The sequence below is a fragment of the Lepidochelys kempii genome, chromosome 11, assembly GCF_965140285.1.
Source record: "Lepidochelys kempii isolate rLepKem1 chromosome 11, rLepKem1.hap1, whole genome shotgun sequence".
NCBI lineage: Eukaryota > Metazoa > Chordata > Testudines > Cheloniidae > Lepidochelys > Lepidochelys kempii.
In genome coordinates this window covers 20,718,524-20,731,383 of record NC_136390.1, presented here as the reverse complement: position 1 = coordinate 20,731,383, position 12,860 = coordinate 20,718,524, and the positions used below count along the sequence as shown (strand labels likewise).

The following is a 12,860-nucleotide window of genomic DNA, read 5'->3' as shown; positions in this document are numbered from 1 at the left end:
AAGAGAAACTTTTCTATGAGGATAAGCTATGTCTGTAGGGAAAGGAAAACTAGATGTCCATTCTTTTATTTTGTTGTAAATAAATTAGTGAGTGAACTTAATGATCACAGAAGTGATGGACTGATAACATTGATTTCAATGAGGCATAGTATGGCAGGCTTCCACCCACATGTCTGCCACTGCATCTCTTTTACCACTTGTAAATTCCATCCCGGGCACTACTTAGGCCCAGAATGCCAATTCATCCAAAATCCATTTTGTGATGTGGGAAAACAGTTACAAGGATGAGAACAAACTCATTTTAAAAGACAATGTAAACTTTTTTAAAAATAAGGTGAATATTAATACCTCTCTATTTTCATATTTTTAAAAGCGGTGATTGATTAAAAAAGAAGCAGCTCATGGTAACTATTGTTAGGATATAGATATTCAGGCCTGTCTGCAAAGGCCTGTACTCTAAGAATTTAGGTGTATTCTTATCACTTGGCTAGTGATAGAGGTATAAAAGAGAGAATCAAAATCACTGTCTGCTGGTGTAAGGGCCTTCTCTTACTGTGACAGTCTGAGGCCCTGTTCTTAGGCTAAGGCCTTTGGCTAAGCAGCAGAGGCAGCCATAAGCTGGGAAGCGAACGGTCACATCCTCACATTCCAAACTAGTCACATTGAAATAAGGTGCTATTGGGCTGTTAGGCACTATCAGGACAGGATTGTATTCCTATCACCTCCAGAGAAAGGGAAGTGCCTAGAAAATGTAAAAGGAAACTTAGTTTGATAGCATCCTGTCTGGCAAGAACTCACTTATCAATAGCTGGGATGTGAAATCCTCACTTCTGTATTGTTTTGTCATTATAGTTCCCACTTTGCTGTTGTTTGTCTGTATAATCTCTGTCTGGTTCTGTGATTGTTCCTGTCTGCTGTATAATTAATTTTGCTGGGTGTAAACTAATTGAGGTGGTGGGATATAATTGGTTACATAATCATGTTACAATATGTTAGGATTGGTTAGTTAAATTTCAGGAAAATGATTGGTTAAGGTATAGCTAAGCAGAACTCAAGTTTTACTATATAATCTGTAGTCAATGAGGAAGTGATGGGGTGGGGGTGGGGGTGTGAGATGGGAACAGGGAATGGGGGTAAGAAAATTGGAATCATGTTTTGCTAAAGGGGGAGATGGGAACAGGGAATGGGGGTAAGAAAATTGGAATCATGTTTTGCTAAAGGGGGAAATGGGAACAGGGAATGGGAGTAAGGAAGTTGGAATCATGTTTGGCTAAGGGTAGGAATGGGAACAGGGACACAGGTGTAAGGCTCTGTGGTGTCAGAGCTGGGAAGGAGGATACTAAGGAAGGAAACTGGAATCATGCTTGCTGGAAGTTCACCCCAATAAACATCGAATTGTTTGCACCTTTGGACTTCGGGTATTGTTGCTCTCTGTTCATGTGAGAAGGACCAGGGAAGTAAGTGGGTGAAGGAATAAGCCCCCTAACAACTATGCTTTAAATTAGTGCAAAGAGTTCACTTTTTATTGCACAGTGTTTAACTTTCCACCTTTGACATTAAGACAAAAGAGAATCTGAATCCTCAAATGGAAACTATTATCTAAATGTACATTCCCATCCCAATCTTAACTAAGGATGTGCTCATTTCTCATTTAACCTGAAAACAGGTCCTTTCTAAGGCTTGGGGCTCAAGATCATATGTTGATTAGTGGGGAGGCTTTTTTTTGGAGGGAGGGATTGAGGGTTCCCAGCTAGGGGGATTGGGACTTGTTGCTTTTTATGGGAAGACAGCAAGAGGCTACAGCAACTGAAAAAGCATCTAGACACTTGTCTAGATGGGGTACAATTCTGAAGAATTTGACAGCAGGGAGGGGAGAGTCAAGGGTGTGTGCACAGATGATGGTTGTAGGAGGTGTTGTTCATAGATGAGAGGAAGGGGGTTTCACCACAGTGTTGTTATGGAAACAAATGATAGTAGAAAGGTTCCCCAGTTAGGGGGCAGGTTGGGACCAGGGGAAATGGAAAGATGAGATCACTCTTTTTCAAAATATTGTGAAATTTCTCTCTTGCTTTCTCCTCTTCTACCAAACATGGGGTCACAGTGTTCCTCTCTCATTGGGCAAATTTTAAAAAGTATGAATGCAGAGAGGGAGAGAGCTAAATAGAATGATACCTTATACTTTGGTAACAAGATTCCTTAGACCAACGTAATTTTTCTGCTCTCTCTTGACACTTTAAATGAGATGTATGTGCTTGTAGGTGTTTCAAATTTTAAAGGATGAACCACACAGTATAATATGTCAGAAAAACGTTTCTCTGAGGACATTTTTCTGAATGAGAAATGTGCTACACAGAATGTATTACTAAATGTGAATGGCTCTAAAGATATACAAACTGTAAATGTATTAAATTGTGTTAATAATAAGGTGAATTCTTAAATTATCTACTGCATTGTGAAACAGTTGTATGCTAACAGGATGCAAAGGTGAAATAATACTCTGCATTGCCAGAGAATGTCATAGCCAATTCTTGAGCTGGAGAGTAGTGCTTCATCACTTTTATGTGTTTAGTCAGGTCTCAGGACATAGTGAGGGCTAGATTAAGGCATAGGCACTATCAGACCATGTGTTAGGCTACAGATCTTGGTGTCATGTGATTGCATCAGAATGTATGCTTTTTTAAAAAAAGAAACAAACATTTCTAGCTCTCATCATGTGAAGAAAAGCTTGAAAATGAGACCCAGATATAAACAAAGCAACAATAACTGAGTCTGCAGGTAGCCTGGAGCAATAGCTTGGAGTGGTGTGAACTGCTCTGTGGATCTCAATAAAATGTTCACTCCAAGACCCATTGTTCTGTGCCACCCTTACCCACACCATTCCAAAAGAGGATTGTATGTGTGGCAGGAGGGGAAGAGTGCAGTGCGCCAGGTCCACCCACCCACCTGTCAAGCAGGCACACTCCAGCTGCTATGTTGTGGGGCCTGCTGCCAACCCTGCCTCTTTATATGTAGGGCCCTTCGTTTTCAGATTTTATTTTATTTTTCTCAGGAATTTATCGGTGTTTATTACCACCACAACAAAAACAGGTGAAAATCAGTTCAAAAAACAATAATTTTTCTGGGTAAATATTGGGGTATATTTTGGTGGACGGAAAGCCAGGGCAAAAAAGTATTCAGTTGATTAATGCTTTGAATTTCAATCATCTATGTAGTTTGCTGCAGAACTAAAAAAGAACTCAGATCTTAATGCCACCTCTGAGTTTAACAGTATAACTCTAATCCCCAAATAAAACTCTTCATTTGAATAAACAGTTTACTGTTCTAGACTTAAAACTATTAGCCTATAAGTATTTACATTTAATAATTGGGCCACACCATTTGCAGCACATACATTCAACTTCATCCTTTTCTCCTGTTTTTGTTTTTTTTAAACTTTTGAATACTTCCTTGTGTTCTGAAACAGATTTTCATTTTCTTCCAGTTTTAGTGTGTCAGATCTTTAAACCATTATCTCCTAACAGATTGAAATATATACCCGGTGGGCATTCATCATTATGTTCAGATGCACATGCACTTCAGAGCTTGCATGTGTGCCTGTTTGTTCATTGTGTGTACTTCTAGACTTTATACATAGAATTATACATAGCCTTACTTCAACAGGCAGCTTTGCATATAGAAAGACAGACTAATGCATTATCATAATACATATATCTCATGCAATGGATTGTATTTTCCTAATAAAACAAGTTATTTTTATCTATTTGAATGATACAAAAGTAGGGTGAAAAATCAGGAAAAAAATGAATAATACTTTTTGTAAAACTCGGGAATTTTTGGTAAAAATCGGTTTAAACTGAAAACAAAGGGCTTATTTATATGGGAGAAGGATCCACTGCTGCCTGCCTTAGGGGGAAATGAGGGAAGGGAGTCCCATGCTGCTGATGTTTTGGGGGATGAAGGGGCAGGTTCTACACCGGACGCCTATGTTTTGATGTGTCTATGGCCCCATTTGGCCTTAATCTGGCCTTGGACTTGGCATGCTTTTGAAAGCCTGCCAAGGCACAGAAGACAGACAAGAAACTCAGAAGACGACAAATGCGTTAGACTTGTTTTCTTCTGGTTTTCAGTGTCTGTTTCTTTCCCTGGAATGTGGCAGCATTGGAGTGTCTCTGATCCATTTTCTTGTATCTGAGACCAATTGTGTTCACAGGCTCATACAGATCCTTTATTACTTTGAGAATGGGCGTGACTTTCTTCTTTTTGACTACAGCTGTGCAATATTTGCCTGGAAACTGCAGTTCACATCAGAAAGAAAATCAGAATTTGCTGTGTCTTCTCAGCACTGTCACGATGGACTTTAGGTCAAATGTTGTGGGTCAGGTTGGGCCTCCTCTCTGGCTCTTACATGCTGCTCCAGTACAAAGTAGCTGGAAAGCTGTCTTAACTGAGTGTCTGGGGACTTCCAGTGTAGAGAAAATCCCATAGAGGGGAATCCCCAGGTGGCATAGTTCAAAAGTAGCATGTTGAGAGTGGGGTGGGGGTTAAATGTTCAGTCTCTGAGATCTGGACCCGGCCATTCAGATCCCAATCTTCACCAGATAGAGAAGAAGAATAAAAATCGATAATCTCAGGGCTTGATTCACCACTATGTTACTCCAGTTTGAAATTAATGGAGTTAACAGCAGCATGAAACTGGAACAGTGTAGTGGTGTATCAGCCCTCGTTCTCTTATCTGTGCCTATAAAAAAAATAAACTCAATCACTTCACCACTGCATATCTCCTAGTTAACGTAGGTGGAAAGGCTGGCAGTGAGTAAAAATGTATTTTTGTACCATAATATAACCTTGAGTACTTCGGCCTGTCATTTTGGTGTTATTTTCATCCATGCCAATATGTAATCATACACTGGCATCACAGAGAAAACTAGATTCATCCAATCACACTCTGCATTGATAATAAGTTATACATTATAAGATATTGATCGACTGTATGGAAAATAAATTGAAGTACACCGGATTGAAGAAAGCTGCTGACTACAGACAACTGAGTCTGCAATCTCTTAGAATGCTTCTTTGTTGTCTGTTTAAAAAAATTGCCCAGTAAAAATTACTGGCTCTGCCAGAAAAGTTCTATCATGATCTCGTCTTAACTAGCTTGCACTGGACCATATTAGTGAAAACTTGCTGTAGTGCTGGGGATGGATAATGGGATACTGAGACTGTCACCTTTAAGTCGCATTTGAATTGAGTCCAAAATTCAATTCAAAATAAATATTTTATAGCTTTATGGTGGCCTACGGAAAATGGCTATCAGAGATCTTAATTCAGTAACTACCATAGTGAGCAGATGTTCACCCCCACAATTTTACAACCACGGTTAGCTCAATTGCCACCTTTGTTGGCATTCTGACCAGAGAGGCCAAAGGCTGAATGGTCATAGAAACACTCAGACCTAGAGGAGGGCTTCCCTCCTCCCAGAGGTGCAGCTTGGAGCACATTAGCCAGGTCTTATTTGGAAGATTACACTGCATCTATTGTACCTGATCAGGAGGCAAATGGAAGATTTCCATTTCTAGTTTGCCAGGCTGATCCCTTTGGTAGTTACTAACATTCATTTAGGATAAAACCGATTTGATTCCACTGTGATGGCTGGAGCTCAAAGCTATTATTAGTGTTCATTTCAGAAATTTGTCAAAGTGGCGATTCAGGCCTCCACTGTCACTCCTGTCGCTTCTTGATCTCTGAATTGGATTTTCTAGAAGCAGTACTTCTTGTCTGTGACTGGTAATTATCTCTGGGGATATTTCTTTCATCTTTCTTTCTCTCATTCATTTTTAAAAATCCCTTTACTTCTCCTATTTTCTCTTTTTCTCTGTTATCTCTGAATTCTTCTTCTCTCATTTCCTCTCTCTGCCCGTTTTTCTACACTCTGATCATTTGTCAATCTTGTATTGTGCAGTACAATACTTATATTTATTTACTGCTGTTGTCTGTTGCTTGAATCACTAGCAGCGTCCAACTCTGGTACAATGCCCCATTGTGTTCCAGGAGAGAAAAAAACACATCATCATCAGCTGAGACAAGGATATGGTTTACTAGTTCAATGAACTCTGCTTTGGGAGCCAGGAACTCCTGTGTTCTAGTCCTTGCTCTGATTCTAACTCTCTTTCACTGTTGTCAAGCCACTTAATCTCTGTACTTCCGTTTTTTCATTGGTCAGCTCTGATAATACCACCAACCTCAGAAGGAGCGTTGTAAAGATTATTGCTATTTAGGTAGTCCTTAAACATCTATATAAAAAGTGTGGAGTAATTATGCAAGGATTGTATGCCTAGGGCACAGTCCCACAGGCTGAAATGAGCCCTGTGCCATGGAGTGAGCATGCCAGAACTTGTTAAAAATAGCTTCTTCATTCATTAGACACAGCATATGGCAATTAATATTTCTGAAAGAATTGATTCAAACTACTTGTCTTCACTTTCAACACCTTTCACAGCCCATCTCCTCCTCATCTATCATCTCATACAACTACTGAAAGGTCTATCCCAACTCCCACTCTGCCAATGGTGCCAGTCTTTATCATCCACTTGTTATATTTTCAAACAAGCACCTTTGTGCTTTCTCCCATGCTGCTCCTTCTTGGAAGGAGCTCCCCATAAACATCCCTAAAGCCACCATATTGTCCTCTTTTGAATCCCTCCTTAAAAAACCCTCCTTTGCCAGGATGCCTACAAAAACTTAATAGTGCTAGTGTGTCAAAAGCACTGCCCATCATGCTAACTATACTGTCTCATCATTTCCTGCTGCTCCACCTCTCTGCGTCCATCTGTTGTCTCTCATTTTACACTTAGACTGTATACTCTTCAGGGCAGAGTCTTTTTACTAAGTGTTTGTACAGTGCCCAGCACCGTGAGGCTCTGATTCACAACTGGGCTCCTGGATGATACCACAATCCAAACAACAAACTCAGTTATTCGGGACTCAGTTATTCAGGACTTATTATGTCTCTTCCTCTGTATAGTGGATTTCATTCTTCCATGTTGATGATACCCTGTTATTTATTAAGATGATGCGTCATTGTTCCTTTTGTGGATTTAGACCAGTAGATTTACTAATACATATCTTCCTTTAACTCTAGTGTCAAGATCTTCCTACAGTCGTACAGACACTGCTGAGAGAGGTAATATAGACACTAAAGGCTCCTACCAAGAAAAAGTTGTCATAAAGTCAAGAAATATTGATTCTAAACTTTCCCAGGCTCAAATCCCAAGACTAGAACATGCTTACCTTATGACAAGAAACCCAACAGTCACTGATATTCAATCACTTACTTTGAAAAGGAGGGTTTCCCAGCCTCAGGCATCAGATACAAGGAATACTGATCCAGATTCCTCACTACTTCAAAGAGCATCTTCCCATAATAAAGTAAAAATAAAAAATTCTACACATGATCTACTTCTGCTCCAAGAACCTACTCCCAAAGCAGCAACTGTCAGAATGACAACCCAGATCTCCTCCGATTATAAACTAAATGTTAGATCGCATGCAGCTGGGACTATTTCTCCCCATCATGAGAAGAACACAAGTTTATTAGTTACAAGGCCACATGCTGTTCGACGGATCCAGCCAACATTTGACTTTTCTCCTGGAAAATGGTCCAGTAGGATTGCAACTACAAAGACTAAACCAGCCCATGCTTTTAGAACAGAGCAGCCAAAGATGTCTGCTTTGACAGCACCACTAACCTCCTCATTCCATCTGAGAGCTCCTTTTTCGGGTATGGCTCCCCAAAGTGCTAACTTCCCAGTACTTCCCAGAACTTTTGCTCAAGCAAGGATTCCAGAACAGAGAACTGCAATCAGAAAGTCAAGTGCCTCAAGAGTGGATCATTTGGCACTATTAAAAACTATTAACAGGATGCTGCATCCAAACAAGAAAATCACATATGCTAATACACCGTGTTTTAACAGAGTGCAATGTGAGCCAGCCAAAGATGGAGGATTTAAATGTGGCCATTGTCCCTCTGGATACAATGGTGATGGAATTACATGTCAAGGTAAGAGGAAAAAGAAACTGCTGAACACCCTTCAATATTTTCAGTGCTAATCGTTGTGCAAAATGATTTTTTTATTATAAGTTTGCAGGGTTTGTCAGTTGGGATCACAATTTTTTTCAATTTTTTCAAAAGCCTGGTTTTCTTTTGAAATAATGAACAAACTTGTTTTATAGCTCAGAACAAACAGCTTTTTTCCCTAAATTTAATGGTATTTTTATTTTACCAATGTGTAATCAATAGAAACAGCGCACCTGATTTTGATTGCACTTACCATGACAAGGCAGGAGTCATGCTTTTGAAGTCAATGGAATTACAATCATGCAAGATTGGTGTAAGAAACATCTGAATTAGGCTCCAGAAGTCTACACAAACTTCATATGCCATGGACAATTTAGATTTTGCTAAACAACAAAGTTTCTGCTACTTTGGAAAGCAATTTTAAATCCCATCACTAGTATTCTGAATAGACTTTATCACCTGACATGCATAGTTCCAGAAGTGTATTCATTTATTAGACATCTTAAAGAACCTTAGAGAAACAATGGTATTATATACTGTTTAAAAGAAGTGAATTCGCTTACATATCATTAAATCCTCTGTTGAAATCCCTTAGAAAAGCCGATACAGTAACTAGCCTTGCATTGCTAAGATTAATAGGCAAAAATGTTTGCGTTGTCTGTTTAATTCCCTTTTACACACACATTCTCATGTTATGCACACACAAACAATGGGCCAGATTCTGCCCCCCACTAAGTTTGTTTTTCACTGTTCTGGGAGTGCACAGCAGCATTCAAGCTGGCTTTACTGGCTTCCTCGGGCTTCCCACAATATGGTGAAATCCCCAGGTGGGGTACAGCAGGTGTAGCCAGCTCTGTGCCATGCAGCAAACTGTTCCCAGTACTGGGGGAGGCATATTGGAATCTACCCAGGAAAGGGGGCCACATCAGGGCACAATAACCTCCAGCTGAACTGGCCCAGGAAGGGTACACAAGCATAAGGCAGTGCAGTCCTGAGGCTGCCCTATCTTGCCCCAGGGACAGGAGAGATACCCAGAAGCCTCAGGACCATGGCACTCCCAGAGCCATACTTAGTGCAGAATGGCTGGTTCCCAAATTCTGGCCTTACAGAGGCACACACATCTTCTTTGTATATAAGCATGGTTAGCAAGCAGATGGTTATTTTTCTTCAAAAAATATCTTAGCTGCCATTCCTTAGCTCCCTCCCTTCACCTTGGATCACTAGACTTACTGAAAATCCCTCTATAGAGTCCTTAAGATGAAATCCTTTATTACCAACATTATTCTCTGTCTGAGTTTGATACAATACACAAACATCCTTTATTTTTCTCTTGCTGCTAACCATGTCACCTGACAAAATAACAAGTCTGTGTCTTCTGTGAGTCTGCTCCATCAAAAGTTTCACTGTGCACCTGCCTGGAACAGGACCAAAAATGCCTCCATTGCTGGATCTGCCTGAGGAACATCTATTGTACCCCCAGCTGTTAATGTTTCTTTCCATGTCAAAAGCAGCAGACTCATCCTGACAGGGGGTGGAAAGATGATGAAAATTCCTTGCATTAAGGACTGCCATCATCTCTGCTAAAACGCCGACAGTCTAGCCAGGACGGTACTGATTTCCCCTGAAACAATAGTACCCTTTAAGAACAGACAACAAAACCGAGCAGATGATCAAAGCGCGAACGAGTCCAAGCTTTTTGAAATCTTTACGCTTGGATGCAGCATCTCCGGTATTGTGATCTAACAATGAGTGAAACTGCTGACAGCCTCAAACTGTCTGCTGAGAGCTGCCACCATCTTATTTCATAATGGAATTCGTCTAGATAAAGGAAGCAGCCCATCTGTAGCAAGGTTTGATACCTGTGGTGCTTAAGAAATATGATTTGTGCTTAATAGTAATGGTTGAAAATATTCCAAGATAATATATACTGCACTAAGTGATGTTTTTTTTGTGTGACAGAATCCAGACTTTTTTTTTTTAATGAGTGCTCAAAATTAGGCCTAGGGGAACTGGTTTGGGGCAAATAAGAATCAGCCCAGAGTTTAATATTTCTCCTGAACCAAACCAAACTTTTTGGGGTTTTTTTGATTTTCTTTCCTCATTTAGGACAAAGACTTGTCTTCTCTGACTCTAAACATAGTTGTGGCTCCCTCCTCCTTTGAGATCCTTCATTAAGAGACTCTTCCCTCCAAATAACTCTCCTACTTTTGAATGTGCCAGGCAGATTTTTCAATGATCTTAGCTCAGATTTAGGTACCTAAATGGAGTGGCCAGATTTTCCAAAAGTGCTGCAGCTCTGATGGAGAACACTCCCTTCAGCAGCTCCCTGACTGTGCAAGTGGGAGCAGGACTACCGTCTTGCCTTCACCCTGCTCTTTCTGGTGCCACCAGCTCTGCAGGCAGAGCGAGAGTCCCCACCCCCAACTCTCCTGCACTCTCTGGCACTAGCTCAGCCCTCTTCAGGTGAGCTGAGAGGAGGGTCCTTCCCCATCTCTTTCACTACAGCACCACCCTTTTTTTATTCCTAAATGCTCAGTTTGTAAAGGGCTTCGTCCTTTCTGCGTGGAAGGCACTCACATTGTTATTTTTTAGTAGTTCAGTGTTAAAATGAGATAGTGGGGACCTATAGCACATCATGGAGAACATCTCTTGAAGGGTTGAGAACCTCTTGAAGGGTTGAGAAGGAGAGCGCTACAGTCAACTGCAGACTTACAGAAAGGAAACAGGAGGGCCAGGGGCCTATTGAGGTTTGTGCACGTGTACACAAATGAGTGTGTTTGCTTGTGCTAAAGGATCAACCTACATTGTGAAGTGAGGGAGGGAAACTTAAAAAAGAATCAGGATCAGCATCAAGTGCCCTTAGAGGATGTGTCCACACAGCAAAGCAAAACCCACGGCTGGCCCATGCCAGCCAACTCGGGCTGCAGGGCTGTTTCATCGCCATGTAGACTTCCAGGCTCAAGGACCCTGTGGAGTGGGAGGATCCCAGAGTTCGGGCTCCAGTCCAAGCCCGGAAGTCAACACAGCAATGAAACAGCATCACAGCCTGAGCCCTACAAGTTCAGCTCAGGCTGGCGGGCACAGGCCAGCCGTGAGTTTTCCTTTGCTGTGTAGACATACCCTTAAAGGACAAATACCAAATTGCCAATGAATAATAGTGGTACACATTCAGCAGGCTTGTGGCACACTGCTCATCACTGACCAAGTGTGATAAAGACATTCCACAATATTTACAAAGCTGTTATTTTTCAGTACCTCTTTTTAAACCATATCTATAGAATCAGAGAAACAACAGATGAAATTAGTTCATCTAAGCCATACCTAGCCAAAACAGGATTCTTGTTCAGAATATATTTTTGCATGTTTTGTCCAGTACATTTTAACTTTAACGTTCCACATATCCTTACAGACTGGTGCTCTGAAATGTTCACTGTGATGATTTTTAAATCATAATGAAATATGTTATTTATGTTCTTGATTCCATTTCCCAATGTAGTAAAGTGATGTAAGCCTGTAACTTCAAAGGCATTTTAACTACTAAAATATTGAAGGAAATGCTGTTCCTCCCCTGGGGTTAGGTTTATTTAACAGGGTGTGTACGGACAGTAGTGAGTGACTAGGAGTAGCTGTTTACGTTATATAGGATTCTTTAGGGTACCCAGGGATGGAGCTTGTACTGTAATTTTCTATCCCAGGCAGATCATTTCAACATTGGAAATGAGGTCAACAGAACATTCTGTTCTGGTATTTTGTTGTGCTTGTTACTGGCAGATGTAAAACTTTAGAATCAAGAACAACATAGAATTCAAGCCAAATGCACGGCTCAACTCTTTATTCTCCACCCCCACGCATGTTCAATGTAGAGGTACTGACAGATAACAATCCTTGCAGTAGAGACAGGTAGAAGTCGATCTCTGTGGAATGCAGGCTATTTCCTGAAACTATATTGCCTTAGGAGCAGTTTGAAGGATTTTTACGTTCTAATCCCTTTTTAAATGGGAACAAAAGTTTCCTGTAGAAAATAAAACCTATGTGGAACAGATATTCTCCTGAACACATGATGTCTCTAGAGTTGTGCAGACTATGCTGGTCTTACAATATACCTCGGTCGGGGGAGTAACTAGAACCAGTGCACTAATAGTCACAATTAAGGATGGCCACTTGTCAAGCGGGAAAACTCACAGCTTTGTCGTTACCAAATTAATAATAATTATAATTTGTTTTAATGGGAAAGGAAAAGCCACTGGAAATGGAATTCTGATGGCAGATACTCACAACTGATTAAATTGGACAAAAATTCAAATACATTTTTTTCTTGACATTAGTCTGACATGCCATTCTGCAAAAAAATCCAGAAATACAGCCTAACAAGAACTGTTACTGCATTGTCTGCATTTTTAGTCATGAAATAAAAGTCTATTTTCTATTTATTTCCCAACCTGAAAGTCATTCTTATTACTTTCCTATTTGCTATGATGGGAGATTATTTTAGGAACAGTGATCAGAGCTGCCATACCATTGAAATCTAATAGCTCTTTTAGTTGTCCTGATACATTTATGAAATACAGCCCTCTGCAAAAGGCCAGCACATAGCCTAGACATTGTTTTGCTTGGTAGTGCACATACTTTTTGCCAGCCTTCTGCAGAGGGGCATGTGTCACTCTGAAAGTTTAATAGTTTAACTAGATACACTCTTTGGCTCAATTTTGTGCTGAAAAGTACACAGGTAACCAAGAGTAGAATCTGTCCATTACTATCTAACTTGGTGATCATTTTTATATGTTTT

The 12,860-nt window shown here is 40.4% G+C and overlaps 1 protein-coding gene across 1 annotated transcript in view; it reads left to right on the top strand.

Moving 5' to 3' along the window:
- The window catches only part of LOC140895919 (von Willebrand factor D and EGF domain-containing protein-like), a 198,798-nt gene that overhangs the window by 149,569 nt on the left and 36,369 nt on the right, over nt 1–12,860 (top strand). The window contains 1 exon segment of the mRNA XM_073306827.2: nt 7,139–8,056. Coding sequence (XP_073162928.2) covers nt 7,139–8,056 — 918 coding nt within the window.